The sequence below is a fragment of the Xyrauchen texanus genome, chromosome 48 (genome assembly GCF_025860055.1).
Source record: "Xyrauchen texanus isolate HMW12.3.18 chromosome 48, RBS_HiC_50CHRs, whole genome shotgun sequence".
Classification (NCBI taxonomy): domain Eukaryota; kingdom Metazoa; phylum Chordata; class Actinopteri; order Cypriniformes; family Catostomidae; genus Xyrauchen; species Xyrauchen texanus.
Window position 1 is genome coordinate 15712029 of NC_068323.1, and position 25945 is coordinate 15737973.

General features: G+C 39.9%; 1 protein-coding gene across 1 annotated transcript; it reads left to right on the top strand.

Moving 5' to 3' along the window:
- The first annotated feature begins 509 nt into the window (after positions 1 to 509).
- Positions 510 to 25741, top strand: LOC127639690 (guanine nucleotide-binding protein subunit alpha-11-like). Its single transcript, XM_052121847.1, has 8 exons — positions 510 to 1153; positions 1503 to 1658; positions 7762 to 7946; positions 8152 to 8306; positions 10253 to 10381; positions 12393 to 12522; positions 17589 to 17742; positions 18765 to 25741. Exons 2-8 carry the CDS (start codon positions 1508 to 1510, stop codon positions 18965 to 18967), a joined length of 1107 nt encoding a protein of 368 aa, XP_051977807.1. The 5' UTR covers positions 510 to 1153; positions 1503 to 1507; the 3' UTR covers positions 18968 to 25741.
- Positions 25742 to 25945: the final 204 nt, after the last annotated feature.

The window sequence follows — 25945 nt, forward strand, 5'->3', positions numbered from 1 at the left end:
CTGTAGAGCTATTCAAGAATTTAGTACAACTTCTGACTTCTGACACAGGTTTCCTACTATTACTTTTTGCCTTAACTTGCACATTAGACTCACATAATACTCAAAAAGGCTCATAGCCTGTACTCATCTGCCTATACCAGTGTACTAAATACTGTAAATGGTAAGTGTGAGGCACAATTATTCCATTTATTGTAAATGTTATTTAATCATAGGACGCTTTTAAGGGTTGGACATTAGTTGTGAGTTGAAATTGCAGCTGTTAACTACACGAGAAAAGTTTAGTAGTCTAATGTGGGGCGTTCAAACCAGTCGAAACTATCCACTGTACTGCCCTGCGTCAACAGCATTGAGTATACAGTAGATACTTAGGGCGCATTCCACTCATACACAATGGCTCTCAAAACCTCGTGAGCTACATAGCTAGTCAGCATTCTTGGGAGATTTGATGAGCAAAAATGCTGATTAGGATCACGCTCACATAGGACGCGTTCTTGCGTGTGTAAGAAACTTTCACATAAACTTTCAACAAACTCTCAAGCCTTGAGCGTTGCGTTTTTAAGACGGCGCGTCAAATTAAAAAAGTAAGGGGCCGTTTACATCAAACAGGTGTTTTCGTCAGTGCGCTCAATTTTCAATTGTTTTCGTAAGTAAACATGCGCAATGGACCATTGCGTCGTTTCGCAATGCGTTTTTTAGACGCCTTGTCAGTCCAAGACACTTGCGTTATGTGATGTATGCGATGCGCTGCGTCTAGTTTTCGAGCGAAAGTTCGGTCTCAACGGCCCCTTGTTACATTTAAAAACGCAATCTGTTCCGTCTAGCTGTTTTAGCATGCGAGAACGCGTCTGCAGGCTACTTCAGCAGCTCACTGGGTTGGTTTTGAAACAGCCAATGTGTGCGCGCGCTTTCGCTTTGACAATCCGCGTTAAAGGAGGACTTTCCTGAATTGCAGATAAGGCTGACTGAGGTCAAGGAAAATGATGTAACGTTTGTAGGAGCCTTTGCATTTTTTTTATTCTTTGGAAACTTCTGGGGAGACTACTACAAACAGAAGAGTTAGTTCAGTCCCACTTCGGCAGAGAAAAAAAGAAAGATGGATCGTGTTTCGTAAAGGCATTACTGACTCTCCGTACAGGTGTGACGACGAATGCAGGTAAGTGATTCAACGTGTTCGTTGTAAGTTGGAGGCAACAGTTACTTAAACAGTATTTTTCTGATTTAAAATCTAAATAAATTGCGCACCTCCAATAGGTATTTTGGCTTTTCTTTATAGAGGGAAGTCCGATTATGTTTAAGTTTCAAATAGACCTTTAAACCGATATCATAATAGACCGGAACGTTCTCTCTTTAGAATATACTGTATATTATACTGTACAACCTCGATACATTTGTCTTCATTTAGGTCCTTAGACGCTTTAGAAACAAGTGTCACGTGGATATTTTGGCCTAACTCTTACTAGGCTCTTTTTTTTTAAAAGATTAAAGGGTTATTTTTGTCTCAGGGGAGATGGGGGGCTGTTGGAGATGCTGCTACAGGACGTGCACTTGTTGTTTGTCTGAAGAGGAGAGGAACGCCATCACCATACACAATGAAATCAAACGCATCCTCGCCGAACAGAAAAGAAGAGAACGTAGAGAGATCAAAGTGCTTTTACTAGGTGAGATGATTCTGTTAATGAACTAGACTGCTTTTGATTAAAAATTGCTACAATGTGAAGCAAATTAAGGAGCTGAGATCTTTGAAGATCTTTGGATGTCATGTGAGTGGGTCTCACATTTATGGAACATGCCAGCTTGTGTATGCAATGCTTGCTCATAATTATATGATTATGTAAAAAAAAAAAAAATAAATAAATAAAAATCATTTAATTTGGTTAAAGATTACATAATTCAGTTTGGTGGAATTTTGTTATAAATCTTTAAAATAGGCTAAAATATTTTTTGAGTGTATTTGTAAGCAAAGCGCCCTGCGATGGACTGGCGACCTGTCCAGGGTGTCCCCCGCCTTTCGCCCAATGTTAGCTGGGATAGGCTCCAGCCCCCCGCGACCCTGTACACAGGATAAGCGGTTGACGATGGATGGATGGATGGATCTTTAAAATAGGCTAAAATATTTTTTGAGTGTATTTGTAAGCAAAGCGCCCTGCGATGGACTGGCGACCTGTCCAGGGTGTCCCCCGCCTTTCGCCCAATGTTAGCTGGGATAGGCTCCAGCCCCCCGCGACCCTGTACACAGGATAAGCGGTTGACGATGGATGGATGGATGGATGGATTGTAAGCAAAGCATATTTAATAGATCACCAAAGCTTTTAACCAAATGACCTTGTAGCTTCTCGCAGTTCATTTTAATAGTACTGCGGCGTGACGAATTGTTAAAAGTACGAATATTCTACGTAGTCCCTCAAGTAATAAGATTATAACAATAGCATATGGTATAATAATTAGGAAAACATTAGAAAAGTGCTGTTTAAATTATTTTTAGTTGTATGTCACACTTCAGGACACTTCTAACTATTCTTGATGTCAACCATCGTGCCTCCTGAAGATTGTTGGCAAGTCGGTATAGTATGTCCAATCTTTCTATCAGTGGTTGGTGAAAGATGTCTTGAAGAACATTCTTGACTAGTGATAGTCTATTAACTGATCGGATCGGATCAGGGCCCTGTCTGGACTTGAAGCTGCTTTGTTACGATCCTACACATTTATTTTGGTACACGTTCAATTCTCTTTTCTGACACTTTGCCCTTTCACACTGATTTGATGTGGAGAGTGAATGTTTGACGTCAAATATTTGCCCTTTGAGAAGCAGTGATTAAAGCAAAGTCAGCTGTGAGTCACTGATAACTTGTTAATGCCTGTCTGCTTAAATTACCACCAATTTAATATAAAAACAAAACATGCAAACATATCTTTGAGCGTATAGAAGAACATGGAAGTCTCCCTTTGGTGGAGGACACCTCATTTCAAAAGTATCCAATCACGCCCAGCAACATGCTTTCTTGGCTTCTGCATGACACTGGCAGTCAGTCTACACACGTTTAAAACATCTCGTGCTTTGTGGCTTCTTTGTAAACAGGACTGATAACATTCCAGTCTGCACGTGAAAAACATCAGTATTTGTGCTGAAGGAGTGGTTTAGGGACACACCATTATTGTTAATTTTTGTCATGTCATGACATGGTTTTTAGTTTATAAACCTATGGTTGACAGAAAATGGTGTTATGCCTTTTCTGAAATGGCTCTACATAGGGCTCTTCACACTTGAAATTCTGAACCCCGGGTAAACATAATCTTGGGTTATCCTATTTCATGTTTTAGTCTACAGAGGCGTTTTGCGGATTCAAGCTACAGTCTTCATTTTTCTGTCCAAATATATATGACAAAAATGTGTTATCAAATATATTTGAAGAAAGGGTGTCAAATACAGCAGGTTAAATACATGTGGCACATCACCCCTTTTTTTCTGAGTATACACACATAATGCCATGTCCAATTGTGGTCCAATTAATGTGTATACATGCTGGACGAAGCCAATCTACAATTGTAGGTATAGTCTGACTTAGTTTACAGTTGGACTGGCATGATTTCAGTCAAGCTTTTTAAGGACAGACAGTTTTAGTCCTACTGAAAATATGCAATACTGAGAACCGAGATGTGAGTGGCACACAGCGATCTGAGTCTCTCCAAAGGAGGAGGCGACGGGCGAGTCGTGACATGTGGCGGGAGCTTACGCCGCCTTGGCGATTTATGTACGCTATCACGGTGGTGCTGTCTGACCACATGACTAGGATATGTTTGTCCCAAACTAATGGGAGGAACTTCCGCAGGGCAAAGGATACGGTCAGCAACTCTAGGCAATTGATATGCCAGCGCAGCGGGGCCCCTCTCCAACGGCCTGCAGCTGCGTGCCCATTGCATACGGCGCCCCAACCCAATCTGGAGGCGTCGGTTGTGACCAAGACACTCCTGCCCGTAGAAAGTAGAGGTCTGTCCAGGGTTTGAATGTCTGGCGGCAGGTGGGGGTGATCGTTACCCGGTGCGTGCCGAGGCACCATGCTCGTCTCGGGACTCGAGTCTGAAGCCAGTGCTGAAGCGGTCTCATATGCATCAACCCCAGCGGATGCCATATGCCCCAGGAGCCTCTGGAAGAGTTTTAAAGGGACCGTTGTGCCTGGCCTGAAATTGGCGAGGCATCTCAGCACCGACTGCGCACGCTCGTTGGTGAGGCGTGCTGACATTGAGACTGAGTCTAACTCCATCCCGAGAAAAGAGATGCTCTGAACCGGGTCGAGCTTGCTCTTTTCCCAGTTGACCTGAAGCCCAAGTGGCTGAGGTGCCTGAGCACCTGGTCTCTGTGAGGGCATAGTAACTCTCGTGTGTGGGCCAGAATGAGCCAGTCGTCGAGGTAATTGAGTATGCAGATGCCGGCTTCTCGGAGTGGGGCAAGACCTGCCTCTGTGACTTTCGTGAAGACGCGAGGGGACAGAGACATGCCGAAGGGGAGGACTTTGTACTGACTCGCCTGGCCGTCGAACGCAAACCGTAGAAATGGTCAGTGTCGAGGCAGAATTGAGACGTGGAAGTATGCGTCCTGGTCTACCGCTGCGAACCAATCTAGATGCTGGACGCAAGTTAAGATGTGTTTTTGCATGAGCATTTTGAACGGGAGTTTGAGCAAAGCCCGGTTGAAAATTCGCAAGTCCAAGATCGGTCGTAAGCCGCGTCCTTTCTTTCGCGATTTCCGCGTGCAGTTCTTTGCAGATTTGGCATGTTCGCCGTATACTGCAGTAAAGCGGACCTGGCAAACTGAATTGCATAACCGAGTCGGATATTCCGGGCCAGCCAGCGTGACGGGTTGGGAAGTGAAAGCCACGCATCCAATCTCCGTGCTAGGGGCACCAAAGGGATGAGTATTTTTGATGTACCTGGCGCGGCTTCATAGTCGGTGGAGCAAGTAGTATGGTGTCGTGAGGCAAGGGTGCATCCCGAGGCTCTAGTGCTGAGAAAAGACTCAAAGCACTTACCTTGCTCCATACACCGGCAGGGGGTGGGTTAGCGACTGAGGAGGAGGTCCGGTGTAGGCGTCCTCTGAACTCGTCGGAACCGGCCAGCCGGGGAACAGTCGTGGGGCTGAAGGCTGGGGTTCCGCGTCCAGCATGCCGGGACTGTTGAGATCTGGTGGCAGAGTGCCGTGAGAATGGCATTTGCGGGCCAGGTGACCCTAAGACAAAGGAAATAGCTCTATTATTGAGAATTTGGGTACCGCAGCCCCGTCTAGGTAGGGCGGCAAATGAAATGAATTCAACAAAAGATTCTCCTCCCGGCCCTCCACCGGGGGACGGAGTGGTCTTACCATCTCCGGAGCTAACATCTCGGGCTCTGGGAGCCTTCCGGGTCCTCGAAGGTGTCCGTGAGACGGGGACGTCTGCTTCCTGCGGGGGTGCTCAACACGTGGGCTGAGAGCTGGGCCCAGGTTGAGGCAGAGTAGCCTGCTGTTTCTTCACAGGGGGACACCCTCGGCGAGCAGACGGGGCATGGCCCATGGGGCAGACTTGCGGCGGGGCAGGATGTGAGAGATGGCCTCCGTCTGTTTCTTCACCACGGAGAACTGCTGGGCGAAGTCCTCGACGGTGTCGCTGAAGAGGCCGAACTGGGAGACTGGGGCGTCGTGAAAGCGAGTCTTGTCGGTCTCACGCATCTCGACCAAGAACAGATGACGTTCCTGGATCAAGAGCATGGCCATCACCTGCCCGAGTGACTGCGCTGTGACCTTCGTGGCTCTAAGGGCGATGTCGGTTGCTGAGCGCAGTTCCTGCAGCACATCGGGATCAGGGCTACCCACGTGCAGCTCTTTGAGCGCCTTAGCCTGGTGGACTTGCAAGAGGGCCATAGTGTGCAGGGCGGAAGTGGCATGTCCGGCGGCACTGTAGGCCTTCGCGGTCAGCGATGATGTTGTCCTACAGGCCTTGGAAGGGAGCACAGGGCGATCCCGCCAGGTGGTAGGGTTTCCGGGACACAGGTGGAGCACAACAGCTCTATCGCCGTGTACCCGTGGGCCGCTCCGCCGTCGAGGATAGCGAGAGCGGATGAGTGAGTGGCTTTGTGACGAGTGGAGAGGGGTGCTCTCCACGATGACGTCAGCTCATCATGCACCTTTGGGAAAAACAGGATCGGGAGGGTGGCTGTGAGCCAGGAACCAGTCATCCAACCGCAATGGCTGTGGGGAGGACGGAGGGTTCCAGTCCAAGCCCACACTGGCGGTGGCCCGGGAAAGCATGTTGGTCATTTGAGCGTCAGCCTCAGCCTGGGCATGCTGGCCCGAAGGCGGCTGTCCAGGGGAGTCATCCGCGTTTGATACCGTGCTCTCCGATGCAGCAGCGAGCTCATCCACCTCGAGCTCCAGAGAATAAGCAGGCTGGCTGTGAGGCGAGCCGCTGTAGCCTCGAGCAGGGACGGGAGTCAACGAGCGTGCTGGGGGGCGGGGTGGTCCGAGGGGCTGTACCCGGTGGAGCTGCACCCACTGCCATCCCCAGATCGCCTCCAGCGCCAGCGGCATCGTCCTCAATCCCATGGGAATAAGGAGCGATATGGGGAGCGGCTGGAGTGGCTTGCTTTCTATTGAAAGCGAGCCGCGACCGCAACGTTGCCATGGTCATGCCCTCGCAGTGAGAGCATGAACCATCCACAAACGCAGCCTCGGTGTGATCGCAGCCCTGACACACGAGACAATGCCTGTGGCTGTCTGAAGCAGAAAGCACTGTACCGCATCCAGGAACTACACAGGGGTGGAAAGGCATCTTTACAAAGACGCGTCCTGAAAAGGATGTTCAACGCCGCTGTGTATTGCTCTTTTAGTGAAAATATCTCTTTTAAGAAAATCACTCTTTTAATAAATCTTTTAGAGTTTTTTCTCTGCGCTGTTGAAGCGCCCAGGGGCAAACTGCACTGCATGCAAGGAAGGAGAAAGCCGCTGTAATATGCCGTCGATCCAACAGCATGCAGAGTGTAAGAGGAATACAGGAACAGGTGTGACTCGTAGCAAACAGCATGCACAAACATCGGCTCCGAAGAAAATTTGTGAATGAACTCATAGTATTTTCTCGCCTTTATGCCCATTTGTCCGGGGGCGGGGTATGCAAATACTGTCTGCCAACTTCTCATTGGCCTTTTTTCATAGTTCAGAGGCATATTCGGCACTCAAGAGAGACCCCTAGTGTCGCTTCTCCGACACAATGTCGAGAGAGCGACAGACGGGGAACTTAAGTTTACATGCACTTTAAAAGTTTGCTTTCAGTTGGACTAAAACAGTAATAAAAACGTAAGTTTACATGCACTTTAAAAGTTCGCTTTCAGTTGGACTAAAACAGAAATAAAAACTTACGTTTCCATGCACTTTAAAAGTTTGCTTTCAGTTGGACTAAAACAGAAATAAAAACGTAAGTTTACATGCACTTTAAAAGTTTGCTTTCAGTTGGACTAAAACAGAAATATAAACGTAAGTTTACATGCACTTTAAAAGTTTGCTTTCAGATGGACTAAAACAAAAAATGTCTCTTTTTAAATTTTTATGTGAATGCTTTAGTGGGACTGAAATTTTTGTAGAAGCGTCCTTAAAAATACAAGGAATATTCTTAATTATATACATAAAATACAAATGCAGTAAATAATAAATTAATTCTCACATTTACATATTGTATTATTGTTCTAACATTTTCTTTATAATTATAGATTTTTTTACTAGATTTTTCTTGTTAATTTCAGGCACAGGGGAGAGCGGAAAGACAACTTTTATTAAACAGATGAGGATTATTCATGGAAAGGGGTATTCGGAAGAAGACAGGCGTGCCTATGTTAAACTGGTTTACCAGAATATCTTCACAGCTATGAAGGCGCTGACAGGGGCTATGAACACCCTTAGGATACCCTACGCTAGCCCACAGAATGAGGTGACCAGCCAAAGAAAGTTCATTGTTGTGATTGAATAGTTCTGTTTAATTGTACTGTCAAGTACAAATTTTGTCTGAATTGTTAAAATAGCCCCTTTCATAATATTTAGTATAATAGTTCCTCTTTCAGTATCAGAATCAGATAGGAAATAACCGCACAATGTTTTTATAAGGCAGCCTCAATTGTTGTAATTTATATCCTCAGATATATGGCCAACAGTTTCAGGAAGTGGATATATGTCAGATGACACATTTGGACAGAACATATGTGGAAGCTATTCGTCGACTTTGGTCTGACGCAGGTATCAAAGCCTGTTACGGTCGTCGTAGAGAGTACCAGCTACTGGACTCTACTGAATAGTAAGTATGTTTAAGAAAAGAGGGATAATGTCCTATCAGAAAGGGGTTTTCTGTACATTATCACATATATTACATAACTAAATACTTAATAAATCAAGCATTCCAGAGAGGTTTGTTTATTTTGGAAAATACAAAATGTTTGACAAAATGGAACATAAAAAAATATACTCTTTGTGTCATTCAGTTGGATTCTAAATAGATTTCTATTAAGGGCCATATGAGAATTTACAAAATTATTTGTGGGCCATACAATTGCTTCAATTTTTGATTTTTGAAAGTAATCTCTGCATTCCGTTATGAGCTACCGCACCAAGATTTTTCAATTATACAATATTTTGCATTGTTTTTATTTAAAGTTATTTATATTAATTATTATTCGATCATTACAATAACAATTTTATACATTTAATGGAATCAAGGCTATTTTATGTTTTTAAATTATTTTAAATTCTCGAATGGCCTTGAGGGCCAGGTAAAATTGTTTTGCAGGCCTTATACGGCCCTGATGCCAGACGTTCCCAATCCCAGTGCTGGTGTAGTGGCTAAAGCACAGGGCTGTTAATCAGAAGGTTGCTGGTTCGAACCCCATGGCCACCATCATTGTGTCCTTGAGCAAGGCACTTAACTCCAGGTTGTTCTGGATAAAAGCATCTGCCAAATGCATAAATGTAAATGTAATTTGATTATTAAATACTTAATTACATATACACACACATATAAACTGGTGGCCAAAAGTTTGGAATAATGTACAGATTTTGATGTTTTAGAAGGAAATTGCTACTTTAATTCACCAAATTGTCATTCAACTGATCACAAAGTATAGCACAAGCCAGCCACATCTATGGCAAGTGCTAAATGAAGTGTGGGGTGAAATGTCACCTGAGTATTTGGACAAACTGACAGCTGGAATGTCAAGGATCTGCAAAGCTGTCATTGCTGCACATTGACGATTTTTTGATGAAAACTCTTTGAAGTAGTTTAAGAAGTTTTTTTTTCAAATTTGAATAGTAATTATTCACTATTCATATATGTATATATATATACATAACGTGAATAATTACTATATATATATATATATATATATATATATATATATATATATATATACTGTGTATTATATTATAATTCATGTATATCATTCATATTAATTTGAATTATATATACTATATACAGGATCAATTAAAACATATATTTTAATATATTGTCTAACATTAATTAAGGAGTGCATTTTTGTGTTTCAACTGTTTATATGTGTACTGCTTATGGTGAAACCCTTGAAATAGTTTCTGCAGATCCAAATATTACCATAGGAGGGCAATACAGCTTCGTTTTTAGACAAGCAGTCAGGATTGCAGTAAAGCTTTCAGCCATTCTGTTGTATTAAATATCAATGTGTTTTCTTTCTGTTCTTTCCTGTTAATGATTAATGTGTGTTCTTTTTAGTTATAGCTGCTTATTACCGGTTCTTGGATTGTCAAAAGATCTAAAGCATGTGTTTTTCTTAATTTGCTCTATGTAAAGTCTGTTATCACACCTTAAGTATTAAGTCTGTTACTTTAAGGCCATGCAGCATTACTGATAAGCAAATTTCCTGTTAAGGACAGTTTGTGCATTCTTGTTAAACCTTACTGGTAGTTTCCACACCATTACACTTCCTGTGTCTGCCTCTCTTTCTCTCCCCCTGCTTCCCTGATTAGTTTTTCAGTTCTATAAATGTTGCCATGATAAGAAATACAAACCAGCCTGGACATTTAATTAAACTGCAGTCTAAAGCACAAACACCAATAAAGCCAAAAGCAAACATAATAAATTGAAGAGCTTCATACATCAGCATAAACACAGTCACATGTTTCTGAAAAGTAACAATGAAGTCATTGAAGGAATATCTTGCATATTTTAATGATAGCACTTGTTACTTGATATTCTTTTATAAATTTTTTTTACAGCTATATGACGAATTTGGACCGCATCGCAACCCCAGACTACATCCCAACAGCCCAGGATGTGCTCCGAGTGCGATTTCCCACAACAGGCATCAACGACTACTCCTTCAGTGTGGAGAAGATCACTCTCAGGTACAAATAAAAACGTGCTAGAATGGGGGTCACAAGGGTTCACAGCATGCTGTATTTTCTATCATGGAGATTACGTTGATGTGTAATTGGAGATGTCAAGCGTAAACAAAGTTTTTTCCAGAACATATGATTCACTGCAAGCAGGAACTGTCACCTGACATTTATGTCTGCAGCATCCAGTGCCATTTATACATCAAATGTGATGTGGTCACATATTTTTCACTACATCTGTATGTGTTTTTAGTGATAAAATCACAAAAGGTTTTACACCCAATTTAAAACTATATTTAGCGCTGATCATTTGTGAACGGATAATTTGAAACGCGTTTTAATACATGTTGTAAACTGTCTAAAATGACTGCAGCCGGAGCTACTCTAGCGAATGCTATAGAACAGGGGTGCACACACTTCTATGGCATGAGAACTACTTTTTTATAATGCCAGTATATTAAGATCTACTGTGTATTGTAGGCAATGTTGATTCAAGTTTCTCAAGTCAATTATTCAGGACAAGAAAACAGACAATAAAATTAGAACAAATATACTGTATCAAGTATTCAAGTAAACAATCAGAAATGGCAGATGCTTTTTACACCCCAGTCAAATATTGGAAGATATTATTTGCATCCATATTTAAATAATAAAATACTTTATATGCACATCACTGCAGCGTATTTATTTTGTTTATTTAGAGTCCCACAGACACACTACATTAACCTCTACCCCTAAACCTAACCTTAACCTAACCTTAGAAAAAATATCTTTGGTTTTACAAAAGTAACCATAGTTTCACCATGGTATTTTGTATTAAATGATAGTAACCACAAAATTAACCATGGTTACTACAGTATTTTACCACCATATTACTGTAGTAGCACCATGGTTAATTTCATTAAATCTATGATTTCTGCCAAAGAACTTTTGTGGCGGACAGAATTAGCATGTCCCTCCCCCAGACATACGGATATAAAGGCGGGGAAATGCGTCTGTTTCATTCCGAAATTTCAGCCACACACCTGTTGATCTACCTCTGAGCGATACTGCTGTTGGATCTACAGCGCACTTCAGCAGCTTTCTCCTTCTCTGCACGGCAGTGCAGTTTGCCCCTGGGCAAAACTTAAAATAGTGTAACATAAAAGAGTGATTTTCTCTAAAAGATTAATTTCCTCTAAAAGAGCAATACACAGCAGCGTTGAACGTCCTTTTCAGGACGCGTCTTTGTAAAGATGCCTTTCCGTCCCTGTGTAATTCCTGGATACGGTAGAGTGCTCTCCACTTCAGAGGGCCACAGGCGCTGTCCCGTGTGTCTGGGCTGCGATCACAAGGGGGCAGCATTTGTGGATGGTTCATGTTCTCACTGCGAGAACATCCCCGGAACACCCCGGAACACCCCCAAACAACAATAACAATGTTATTGTTGTTTGATTAATATTATTTGGCTACATTGACACTGCAAATCGTTATGCACAGAGCTGATATTTTGATACTACTCTTCTTTTTTGTCCTGGTGTCTACGTTTATTTTAGACACAACTGACTGTGTTTCTAATAATATTAATACCACATAAAGACATTTTTAAGTGTATTTGACCTTCATTCCAGTGCGTATCCACATTACCATGAGCAACAGAAGCACGCACACAGAAAGAAGCCGCCTGTCAGTCAGACAGCACACGGGGGGTGCAGTGTTATGGCGGGGAAGAGTCATTTATATTTATGAGGAGAGTGATACCTGATTGGTTAAAGAAACTATAACCTAAACCTTCCCCATTAACCTTATGCTATCCAATCAAGTAAATCAGGTAGCGCTTTCCTCATAAGTATGAATGACCTGTTAACAAGATTGTCCAGCGGTTACAGAACGACTGCCGGTGGAAGTTGTATCACATCTGTTTCCCCAGTTAGAGCCACAAGAAAAAGGTGGATGAAAAAATATTTATTAAGAACAACTCTGAACACCTTAGCAACCGCATAGCGACACACTAAAAGAACACGCTCTCTGTATTTTAAAGGATTGTGGATGTAGGTGGTCAGAAGTCAGAAAGGCGAAAGTGGATCCATTGCTTTGAGAATGTGACATCGCTCATATTTTTAGCCTCTCTCAGCGAGTATGACCAGGTACTGGAGGAGAATAACAAAGAGGTTAGTCCCTACAATCAACCTAGTTTTATGTGGATTGCAAAAATTATGTCATTGTGTACTCACTGTCATTTTGTTCCAAACCTGTAAAACACAAAAGTCGATTATTTGGACTAACCGTGTCAGTCACCATTCATTTTCATTGAATGGAAAAAAGATAGAGTCAAAGTGAACAGTTACTGAGGCTAACATTTTGCCTAGCATTTCCTTTTGTGCTTAACAGAAGACAGAAAGGTATATGGGTTTGGAACAAAATGAGGGTGTAATTTATGAAAATGAACTTTTCCTTCATACAAAATGTTACTTTCTTCTTATGATTTTGATGTATGGCCCAGAATATGTTCTTGACAGTTTTTGTAAGATTCACCCTCTTAGTCTTTTAGCGTTTTACATTTTTTTCTAATCGTATGTTCAATTGCACCTGCCCTGAAATGCTCCTTCATGTTCTTGTTCCTATACTTCTTTCTGATTTCCTTCCTTTTTCATTTCTGTACTCCTTCCTGTTCTCCTTGCTGTACTCTGTCGTGCTCTCTATCCTATACTCCTTCCTATTTTCCTTCCTTTCTCTTTCCTGTGCTTCTTATTTCTTAAATTCTGCATCCTCGTTTCCTAGCTCCTCCGTTCTCATACTGCCTTCAAGTGCACCTGGGAAGTTTGTACCTCCGAGTTGGGCATTCGTTACTATAACATATGCCGCATTCAAGTGGGAAACAAAATACGGAAGATGTCAGATTCAATGGACGACAAGCTAAAGTTTTACCAGTGGAATAACTGAACATACCTGTATCACTTTTACACAACCTAAATGTATTAATGCATGTTATCTAACAAATTATTAATTCATTTCCTTACAAAAATGCAAAGGGTGAGTCATTAGTTGGCTGTCACACATAACATTACTGAAATAAAGCACTGAAATCAAAATAAATGTGCAAAACCATTGCTTTCCCTCATCTTTCCTGTCGACACGCCCTTTCCAACGTACCAACTCAGCAACACGGGTATCACCTATTCATGTGCTTGGAACTCGTAATTAGGATATTTCTGACTCCACATGAAGGGCACATCAAGCATGTGACCCAGAAAACTATCAAAGACCGCAATCATAAAGGATGTATTAATTCTCTAAATGCACTGCAGGAGGTGAAGACAGAGTAAGCTTAAATAAATTTATTTGAAAAAGTGTTCTTTGAAGAAATATTTCCACATACTTCAAAAATGCATGTTGTTTTATCAAGATTTATTAGTAATGTCTTCATTAACAAAGTACAGTCAACATTATGGCAGATCTCTTAAAGCACAGTGGTAATAAATTCTTTGCAAAATCACCATTTATTGACTACTTAGAAGTGAAACTTGTGTGAGCAAGGATATGCCATTTTACACATGTAGTGCTTTGATTTCATTATTTGATTCTGCACTTGCATTGCATCCTTGCATTCTTTCCTCGTGTCTTACGAGGGAAGAGTTAAAAAAAAGAAAGAAAATGAAAAAATAAGGATGCACAGTTAAAGAAATGAGAAGCACCTCGTGATGAAATGTCAGTGAATACACATTGATCTCTAGTCGACCATGTGATCACCTGTGATCTGGAAAGGACCAACCAGCACCTCAAATCCTTGCAGTTAAATCAAGTAAGGAAATATAAAATTTGTAATACAATTTTGCTAAATGCAGCGTTTCATTGATGAATTGTGAACTGGTTATTTGATTATTTTTTGTTTATGAAATACCAGAATTATGTGATGACTATTTAGTGAGCCAACTTTAAGCAAATTCCAGTGTTCCTTATCATATTTATACTGAAGAGATTACTTTGCATTTATTTCATTTAATATTTAGTCCTTTAGTCAGTTTAGTCAGATGGAAAACATTTATACATATAAATGATGCGATCCAAAGTGCATTTGAACAGCGGTGAAACACTTTCTTATGATGTGTTACATTCACACGAGCAGACAGAGAAGTTTAGGTGGAATACAACACACAGACTTACCGGTTAGGAGTGGAAGCACATCGTGCGGAGCGGCGTCGTGGTTGGTCCTACCCAAGGGGGGAGGAGTTACTACAAACACGCCGACCAAGGACAGAGGGCAGCTCACCGTTGAACCTGGGTGAACAGAATCGCATAGCCGAGTCGGACGGTCCTGATCAACCAACGCAACGTGTTGGGGAGCGCGAGCCACGGCCCCTAGCCAAAGGATGTACAGCATCGGATGTACCAGCGGGCCGGGCCTCGCGATGGGGCAGAGCCCGGGTTGCTGAGTCTAGAGACATCGAAGCACTTACCTGGCTCCTTGTGACCACTCCCGGAACAGCCTGGGACGGGGGAGGAAGGCCCGTGGAGACCGTCGGCTCGGGGCGGTCTTGTGCCACGGCTGGGCTCGTGGAAGCGGGAGGTCCGGTTCCAGGGCGCTGTACCTGCCAAAGAGAACCGATGGCCGGCGGTCGTGATAACGACGGCTGGGGAGACCGGAAATAGAGCCCAGGGGCTGAGGAAACTGCTCTTTTTTTAAATGTGGGTACCGCAGCCGTTGGGTGTGCAGTGAAATAAAATTCGTAAACAAATAAGGATTCTCCACCTGACCCTCCAGCGGGGGAGGGAGTGGTCTGCTTACCAGCTCCTATTGTGCAGTTCCCTGAGTCCCGGGGCTGCCCGTCTCAGGGAGGCTTTGAAGCCTTCTTGGGGGCTAGTTGTGAGGCAGGTGGCGTCGCAGTCCTGCAGGTAGCTCCGCGCCGGGCAGGGCTGGTGTCGGTGTTGGCACTGCAGGGGGACGCGATGGACGACGAGCAGATGGAGTGCAGGGTCTGTGGCTCCGCCTGGGCAGGATTTGCTCTATGGCCTTCATCTGCTTCCAAACCATTGAGAACTGCCGGGTGAAGGATTCCACTCCAGCCCGACACACACGGCGGCCCGGGCAAGCATGGGCGTCAGCTCCCGAGGGTGGGAGTCCAGCCGAGTCCTCAGCGTCAGACATGACGAACCCGCTCTCCGATGCCGTGATCGAAAGCTCATCGTCGTCAGGCGCCCCGAACGAGATCGCCCCAGCGCTCGGTTGGAGCATACGAGCGTGACGGGGAGTGGGATGTCCGTGGGGGAATACCCGGCAAAGAGGCTCCCACTGAGGTCCCCATATCGCCCCCAGTGCTAACCGACCCGCCTCATACCCGTAGGTAGAAGGACCTTACCTGTAGGTAGAAGGATCTACTAACTAAATGAGTTAAATCAAGTGTGTTTGATAAGGGAGATATCCTAAATGTACAGGACTTTAGGTCCCCAGGACTGAAATAGCATACATGATCAATTTGTTAAACTGTGAAACTGCTGGACTTTATACATTTTTTTTCCTCAAATAAGATGCATTTTGTGCATTGGTTTTTATCCAACTGTTTCGATCTGTTCTGTTTTAAATGCAAATGAGAGTGGGAGCTGTTCCTCCGGAGCCTCCAGTGACAACATTTTTTATTGTTTTTATTTTATTTTATTATTGTTATAACTTCTGTGATAAAGATGAATAAACTCAAGAAACTATGTGAAAGTTGTTTTTATTTATAGAAATATACATTGTTTCTCACCAAATTTCTTGAAATTTTGTTGATATTTTAACATTGTTTCAACAAAAGTGATATAGAATTAACATCAGATTCTAACATTGATTCAATGACTTTTTATTTATTTTTATTGAAATTTCAATGTTGGTTCACAATTACTCAGGGTGCAAAAGGGATGTAGAATCAACATCAGATTGTAATATTTTTCAATGCCATTTATTACATGTCAGTGTTGACCTAAAATTGTTTCGATGCTTGTTTGCTATCTGGGTCATTTTTCTTTCCTATACTCCTTCCTGTTCTCCTTCCTTTCTCTTTCCTATACTCCTTCCTGTTCTCCTTCCTTTGTCTTTCCTATACTCCTTCCTGTTCTCCTTCCTTTCTCTTTCCTATACTCCTTCCTGTTCTCCTTCCTTTCTCTTTCCTATACTCCTTCCTGTTCTCCTTCCTTTCTCTTTCCTGTACTCCTTCCTGTTCTCCTTCCTTTCTCTTTCCTATACTCCTGCCTGTTCTCCTTCCTTTCTCTTTCCTATACTCCTTCCTGTTCTCTGTCCTATCTCTTTCCTATACTCCTTCCTGTTCTCTGTCCTATCTCTTTCCTATACTCCTTCCTGTTCTCTATCCTATCTCTTTCCTATATTCTTTCCTGTTCTCTGTCCTTTCTCTGTCCAATACTCCTTCCTGTTCTCTGTCCTTTCTCTGTCTTTCTCTATCCATTTTCTTTCATATACTCCTTGTTTTCCTGTCCTTTCTCTTTCCTACACTCCTTTCTGTTATCTTTCATTTCTCTTTCTAATACTCCTTGTTCTCTTTCCTTTTTCTTTTCTATACTCCTTCCTGTTCTCCTTACTTTTTCTTTCATTACTCCTTCCTGGTCTCTGTCCTTTCTCTGTCCTATACTCCTTCCTGTTCACTGTCCTTTCTCTGTCCTATACTCCTTCCTGTTCTCTGTCCTTTCTCTGTCCTATACTCCTTCCTGTTCTCTGTCCTTTCTCTTTCCTTTACTCCTTGTTTTCCTTCCTTTCTCTTTCCTATATTCCTTTCTGTTCTCTGTCCTTTCTCTTTCCTGTTCTCCTTCCTTTCTCTTTCCTTTACTCCTTCCTTTTTCTTTGATTACTCCTTCCTGTTCTCCTTCCTTTCTCTTTCCTATACTCCTTGTTCTCCTGTCCTTTTCTTTCCTATATCCTTGTTCTCCTTCCTTTCTCTTTCCTTTACTCCTTCCTTTTTCTTTGATTACTCCTTCCTGTTCTCCTTCCTTTCTCTTTCCTATACTCCTTGTTCTCCTTCCTTTTTCTTTCCTATTCTCCTTCCTATATTCCTTCCTCTATTTCTCCTTCCTATATTCTTTTCTATCTTCTTTCAAGTTTTGCTTCCTTTCTCTTTCCTATATGCACTACTTATTTTACTCTTTCCAATCCTTCCTGTCCAAGATGTACTGAAAAATTATCTAACTGATCTTGCACCTTCTTTATCTCTTATTATCTTATGCTGTGAACACTTTCTCTTTCTGAATGTAGAACCGTATGAAAGAGAGCTTGTCGCTGTTCTACACAACCATCCACTCGCCATGGTTCGCAAATTCCTCCATCATCCTTTTCCTAAACAAGATGGACATCCTGGCAGAAAAGATCGAGAAGTCTGACTTGGTAACATACTTCCCAAATTTCCCAGGTATGGACACATGTGTTTGCGCACCAACAACTCATTGTATTCGTCCAAACTTTCACCTCAAATCCTTGAATGGAATATTATGGGAGGGAATCAGGCTTTCTATGAAACTGAATTGACAGAGCAGTTCACAGTTTTCCTGTGGTCTTTAGAAATGACAGTGGAAAGGGTTTTGCTTCACAGTTGGTGGTGTAGGACAGGTGTTAGTCTCTTAGTACAGAAATGGCATCATGGTTTGTGGAAATGAGTTTCTCTTAAATGATTTAGATCTCCTTAAAATAGCCAGTTCTGTGCATTTGCAAGCAGACTGACAGCTCCATATTTATGAAATGTTTTTTGCTTGAGCCCTAGAATGATAAGTTATTGGAATATAAGTTAACAGAATATAAGACCCACTTTGATTAATACAAAATCATAAACCGCCATGCAGTGTTGTGCAAAATGTAGCTCCCATTCAGTTCATTAGTTGGAATTTGAACTAAATTGGCCACACCCCACAAGATGCTGAATTGAAATGAAAGAAAATTCATCAAAGTTACACAACTAATGAGGTATTTTATTAGTCCAACACAAAATATTAGACCCTCAACTTATTTCTTTAATATAATGTAATGTTTCTGAAAAAAAATAAAAAATTGTGTGTATGATGATGTTTGAGTAATTCATACTAAAAAATGAAATGTATGATTATAAACTACACTAACAACAGTTGCCACTTTAATTCTACCTAAATTTCAAACTCAAATTATGATTCTGCATCCTGTTTGCTTCCTCAAGTTAAATTCAGGGATTAAATATGAATTTTAAAGTAATTCTCTACATATGACTTTACAAGGGTTAAATAATTATTTCAAGCAGAAGTCATAGTCATAGACTAGTCATAGCCATTGTGTAATTTCTCACTCTCCGCTAACTTCATTGTTCCCGCCTCTTTAATTTGCATGTGCTCCTCCCAGTTTAATTACTTTTATCTTCCAAGCTTGTACTAACCCTTCCCCTCTTCTGTGGTTTGATGCCACCCTCAGGCGAACGGCGGAACAAGCAAGATGCCATGAAATACATCCACGAGATATATAAAAAGAAGGCCATGAATGTGGAGAAAAATGAATGCAAAACCATCTACTCTCACTTCACCTGCGCCACGGACACCAATAACATCCGGATGGTTTTCAGTGACGTCAAAGACACAGTCCTCATCAAATCTCTGAGGGAGTATGGAGTACTATGAGCACGGAGTACTATGAGCACCCCGAGAGGCACCCATAAAGTGGCAGTCTGTTCGGGATATACCAGTGCAGATCTGGCTTCGACTTCTGGTTTTGCAGCCAGAACTATTAAACTGGACTCGGAGGGATGGCTGGCTGTTAACTGTTTTTTCCTGGGCCACCTCCATCCAACCTGCTATTTCTTTCTCTTTTTTATATTCATAATCTGTTTGTTTTTTTGACAATATGGTAGATAATATCATAAAGGGACACTAAGCACACAATGGCATGGATTATGATCAGGCTCACTCACAATATGCGCACACAGAAATCTCTGCAGATTTCCACAAAATCTAAATGCCGCTTGCATGTTTGCTTATTAAATATTTTGGCTAATTTGATAATGCTTTCAGCAACTAATGAAAGAGTAGTACTTTCATATCCGTTGAACATATTTTTCTGTGTTTGAATCATATCCTCAGAATTCTGTAAATGATCAGTGCAAGAAATGTGAAAGAAATCTGCAGATTCCACCTGGGCCTAGTTATATAGCCTGATTTTATGAAAATTGCATGGTGACATTTTTACAAAATAACACTATGTGGTTCATTACATATATCGCAGCAGTTCTGAGGTGTAATGTCCACTGTGTGGTGCTACAAGAGAGTATCATTTTCTTCTAAACAAATCAGAGAACACATTTTTAGAGTTAAAGGAATATTCAGGTTCACGATTGAGTTAAGCTCAATCGACAGCGTTTATGGCATAATATTGATTACCACAAAAACTATTTTTGGCTCATATCTCCTTTTCTTAAAAAAATTAATTAAAATCTTGAGGCACTTACAATGGAAGTAAATGGTTAAGTAACATTTTTATCGTTAAAATACTGTTTCAAAAGAATAGTCACAGGACATAAATTATATGAGTTGCAAACACAATTTTAGTTTGATAAAATCACTTACTAACTTTTCCTGTGTAAAGTTATAGCCAATTTTTCAACTTGGTTACCATGTTGATGTAATGTCAACAAACCCTTAAATGACTAAAATGTCAACAAACCCTAAAAATTATAATTTAAACAACTTTACAGCTCAAATAATACGTTTTAACAGAAGAACATTTAATGTAAGTCCTTTTATAAAATCATGAGCTTCACATTTCTGTGTTTAAACCCTCAAATAATTGGCCCCATTCAGTTCCATTGTATGTGCCTCACTGTAAACTCGATTTTTTATTTATTTATTTTAAGAAAAGGAGGGACAAGTCAATTTACATTTTTGTGGTTATCTGCATTATGCCACAAATGCTGTCGATTGAACTTAACTTGTATTGAACCCAGAATATTCCTTTAATGCTCTATCGAGTTCTAAATAAACAAGACCTAAATCCCTTCCCTAAACCTAAATCTAAATCTATTGTCATAAAAGCTAATGTGACATGAAAAATGCAGTTTAGTGGTGTTTCTAGAACACTTTCAGCTCACTTGTCGACTGTTCTAGTCCTTTGCATCACATATCAGTTGAGCTGCCATGCAATTGGGCTCGAACAAACTTTTAAATGTAGTTGAGAGTGTAATGCAATAAATATAATTATCATTATTTACTCACTCTCAAAATTATAAATCTTAAATATTGATCTGTTTCTCACCCACACCAATCATATCGTGTCTGAAAACATGGATTTAAACACTGAAGTCATATGGATTATGGTTATATTCCTTTACGTGGCCTTTTTGAACTTCCAAGTTTTGTCACCCATTCACTTTCATTGTATGGACCAAAAGAGCTGAGAAATTCTTCTAAATGGCTTCATTTGTGTTCAGCAGAAGAAAGTCACACATCTGGGATGCCAGGAGGCTGAATAAATGATGAGAGAATTTACATTTTTCGGTGAACTGTCCCATTTAGACATGCGCTTTAATAAAACCGTTGGATGTCATGAGATAGTATTGTGTGAGAAACAGGGCAAAAAGTAAGTGTTTATGAACTGATAATCTGACGTTTTACTTGTGATTCGTGTGAAAGGGCATAAAACGAATTTGTTGTAGCACCTCTAGTGTTTATTTCACCAGGAGACTACCGCGATACATACAATGAGCCACATAAAAATAATTGTGCAAAAATGTATGAATAACATGTTACGGGATTCTACAGGACCAACAGCCTTTCTAAAAGAAATGTTTAAATGCTGACTCAAAAATTCCATCCATTCCCATCACATATTTAAACCGAGTTCACTCTGAAGGTATGAGGAAGTGTTTTATAGTACTTCAGATTGTTGCAGGAATACGGCACAGCTGAATGATTTTCAGGGAGGTCTGTTTTGGTTTCGAGGGGGTGGGGGAACACTACTCTATAGCTGCCAGGTACAATTAGTTGACTCAGTTTAAAAAAGAATACAGAGCATAATTTAGCTGATCTTTACATACTCAGTGTCTTGCCAAAATATTTGACTGTACTGATTACTTTGAGAAAGAGAATGGGGAAATAGTGGATTTACTCTTTATTTATTTAAATAGGACTAAAAAAGTTGTATATTTCCTTTATTTTATTTGGCATTAGTAGAACCTAAAATGAATCCATTTTTTATTATAACAAGCAAAAGCCAGATTACTCCAAAATATAGACAATAGGGTCTAAAATCTGAAACCATTTGTGGAAATGATTTTGCATAATTTTGTAGTTTAATACAGAATTTTCCTTACAAAATATATTGATAGCCTAAATTTTGGAAGAATTTTTGTTTTTTTCATATGTTATTAGTATTTGGTTTCTTTCCCTTTTGCTTTAATGACATCATGCACTTGACATAACATGGACTTCACAAGTTTGTTCAAAATCTGGTGGTCCATGATTTGAGAGTGTTCTAGAGAGCATCTTGTGTGCTTCAATAGAAGACTTTGACCATTTGTTTAAAGGAGTTGTCATGGTCAGTGTCACAAATAAGCTTACCTTTAAGTAGTGACCTAGAAATAGTGCTTTCATCTTTTAATTTTTTACATCATACTTCGAATATGTTGTCTCAGGCTTTTGGACCCCATTGTATGCAATTTTCAAATATTGCTGAGTAACATTTATGGAAGCTTTTACATGTGGAAAAAAACCAAACATTTTTGCATCTGTTTTACTGCTACATTCATTTCACAAACTTATACATTAATGTATGTTGAGCAATTCTGTTTTGTTATGTACTATTTTGTATATTATGTACACTCAAAAAACTTTTAAGATTTTCAATTTCATAAAAACAAATTACACAATTCAAATTAATGGAATTTTGTAATGAAATTGCAAACAAAAAATGATGTCATGAAACATATTTTTTTAATGAAATTGAAAATCAAAAATCTTGAAACAATAGGCTACATTATGTTTTTAAGTGTATTTACATTTGTTTCTGCAGAAGTCTATATTACAATAGTATTTCAAAGGGGAAAGTCACTTTCAGTGATAAAACTGTCATAGTTCAAATGCACTGGGATGTATATTGATTTTAATTTAGTATTAATTTCAACAAAACTCTGCTAATTATGTAAGGTCTTCTGTTAAAATGTCATTTATCCAGTTAGACAGATCACATCAGTCCATATGCTCTAATTAGACATGCGAGCTTTACAACATATTAGCATGTTGAGTCATGAAAGATTAAGTCTGTTTTGCCATATGTTATGCCTCCCTACAACTAATTTGGACTTCCTGTGTTGCCAATTAGACATTCTATATATCTATAGTGCATTGTATTTTTTTAAAAAATGCAAATGTATTAATTTAACAGTCTTATCTTGCTTGTCGACTTTAGCAACGAGATGGTTCACCCAAAAATGTAATATAATTTACTCTCTCTTATCATATCCCAGGTGTGTATGACTTTCATTTTTCTTCAGAACACATTTGAAGAAAAATAGAAAACTTTCTCAGCTCAGTTGGTCCTTTAAATGCAAGTGGATGGTAATCCAATTTTTAAAGCTCCAAATTTCACAGAGAGTCAGCATAAATGTCATCAATATGTCTCCAGCTTTTAAATTAATGTCTTCTGAGCAACGCAATCACTTTTTGTGTAAAAAAGATAAATATATAAGTACTTTTTTAACTCTTAATCATGCTTCCTGTCAGCAGCAGTATATACGCGCGTGATGTAATCGCATTGGCATTTGAAACACGCGAGAACCAAAGCATCACAGCCGTAAGAGGAGCGCTGTTTACAACTGACTTGGAGGAACGCTTTACTGTAGCTTGGTTGTTATTTTTTTTTTCATAGCTGTATTTATCTGTTTCTTTATTCACAATGGTGCGTTTGTGTGCTTATCCTGGATATCTCAACCGAGGGGAGAACGTGAGATTACGTCCATATCATGGCAACGGTAATACGTCACACGAGAGACCGATTGATCTCTACCCTCTTGTGAAGCTTATCCAAAGTGATGATTTAGAGGATGACCTTTATGCTGACTATTTGTGAATTTTGGAGCTTAAAAAGTCTGATCACCATCCACTTGCATTTTAAGGAGCTGAGCTGAGATATTTTTCTATTTTTCTTCAAATGTGTTCTGCTGAAGAAAGAAAGTCATACACATCTGGGATATCATGAGGGTGAGTAAATAATGAGAGAATTTTCATTTTTGGGTGAACTAAGCCTTTAATTATTTTTTTGAAGGCTGTATTACATTGATATACATATAAACATTTCCAGGGTCAAACTAGATTTTAACACTTGCTGCTGATTTCTACAACTTCTTGTGTGTTATAAACTGGTTTTCTATTATGAAATTTTACATTTTGTTATCTTTCCCCATCTTCCTTTTCTGTTTCCCTCTACCTAAATACCAATTTTGATCGAATTTTCTGTTTCCCCTTTTTCTTGTTAATGTCCTCCACCCTCCTCCATCTCCACCCTATTATGATGTCAGGAAAGACACAAAGTGTGAAGGATGCGAATACCTACATCAGTGACCTGTACATAAAGCAAAATTTAAACCGCGAGAAAGGCGGGCAGAAATCCATTTACCACCACTTTACCTGCGCAACCGACATCCGCAAGGTCTTCAGTGGTGTCAAGAGAACTGTTCTCATCGGGGAATTGCAGTTTTATGGAATGCTTTAAGATGTTAAGGCTTCACCTGGGGTCACACAGAGTTAAATGGATAGTTTACCCAAAAATACAAATTCGGTCACAATTTACTAAACTGAAACACAATTATTCTCCAAACAATATTTTAGTACATTTATAAGATTTACACATTTTAATTTAATTACAAAATTCCATCAAATTGAATTATTTTAAACTTTATTCAATTAAATTATTAATGATTACTTAATTCAATTTGAAAGAATTTTATGAAATTTAAATGCGTATATCTTTAAAAAAAAGAAAAGAAAAGTAAACTATGACAGAATGTTTATTTCTGGTTGAACTATTCCTTAAACAGCGCAAAACAATCTTTGCTGCTCCCTGGAAAGGCATAAAAATATGAAGGGTACTAATTAAAAAGCTACACAAAAATTTATGTCAGAATAAGCAAAGTTTATTTGTTATGGTTTGGTTAAACGGATACTGCATTCGATACAATTACAACTAGGGATGCACCGATACCACTTTTTCTCTTCCGATTCCGATATTGGAAATCTAAGTATCGGCCGATACCGATCTGATACCAGTATTGGTTTTTTGCATAATCAGTTTAGAATATCTTTACATTATTGTGTGGAACTAATTGAGAGTACTCTTTAATATGTAAAGACACACAAACCTCTAACTACACATTATTTCAATATAAATGTATAGCTTATTAAGAAACACTTTATTATTAACTAGTATACTGAATAATGTAGCAGCAAAATTAACAGTCTTTAAAGTATTCAGATCTCTTATTTGGTTTTAGTTGTAAGATATCAGCTCACTTTTCATTTCACAGTTATTTTTTGGAACCCATTCGACTTAAATATTATTATCATTGCTAAACAAATTATAATAATATATTATACTAGTAATATATCTCAATCGTGCACCTTTAACTTTTAAACCCTCACGCTTTTATTTTGACATTCTGAACTCTCCAGGAAGTCCTGTATGTGTGTCTGTAGGCAAGTTCACAGTTTAATTTGCTTCTTATTCAAATTCTGGTAAAAATGCACCTCTAAGCCATTCTAAATGCATATTATAAGTGAACAAAACCTCAAGTGTGTGTGTAAACAGAGCAGCGGCATTCACTGACGCGCTGGCACTGCACGTGCATACTATATATTTACTTAAATACAACCTTTTGTGATTCACAGAGCTATCGCACATTTTCAAGTGGCTTTGAATAAAATGCACAAGTCATATGAACTACATTTAATGGTGTTTTGATGGTTCTTTTGTCATTTTTGGAGCTTGACAGTAACAAACATTACTAACACACAGTATCAGATTTGGATTGGGCTCGTCAGACCCAATCCATCTAAAAGCTTCAGTATTGGAGCTGATACCAATCCAGGTATCAGATTGGTGTGACAAGTCATTGACTTATACCTCACTCTACCATTCTGTACTTTTTTATTCAGTGAACTTGATTTGAACTTCAATGATGGAGTTGCATTTGGAAGTATTTAGTTATATTTCTTGGCAAATGTAACTTTTAAACTTGTCTGTAAGCTTTACTGAAATACTTTTCCTTTTCTTTTGAAATAGAATATCACAAAATGTTAATAACTGAATTGAAAAAGATGGCGCACTGTATTTCATATGGGCCAGATACTGTATACTGGAAAGTAATTTGAGTTCAATATTAGTTTGTAATGCAAAGCCTCTTTAAAATTGAGAGTAATCGAGATCCACTTTGAATAAAAGGAACTGCAGGAACAATTTCAGATTGTCCCGGAAATGACTATGTACCAACAAGGCTTGAAGCGCAAGAAGCAGGCTTTACTGAGAATAATTAAATGCATTTACATATTTACATACATATGATCAAACAAAAGAACACAAAAATGGTGAAAAGGGAATGACAGTGTTGCCAACAA

What these genes read in the sequence shown, in the direction of transcription:
- LOC127639690 (XM_052121847.1), top strand. Translation starts at nt 1,508, where the DNA reads ATGGGGGGCTGTTGGAGATGCTGCTACAGGACGTGCACTTGTTGTTTG. An exon ending in GTGGAGAAGATCACTCTCAG is followed by an intron (nt 10,382 to 12,392) that starts GTACAAATAAAA and finishes TGTATTTTAAAG; the next exon opens with GATTGTGGATGTAGGTGGTC. An exon ending in TGGAGGAGAATAACAAAGAG is followed by an intron (nt 12,523 to 17,588) that starts GTTAGTCCCTAC and finishes TTCTGAATGTAG; the next exon opens with AACCGTATGAAAGAGAGCTT.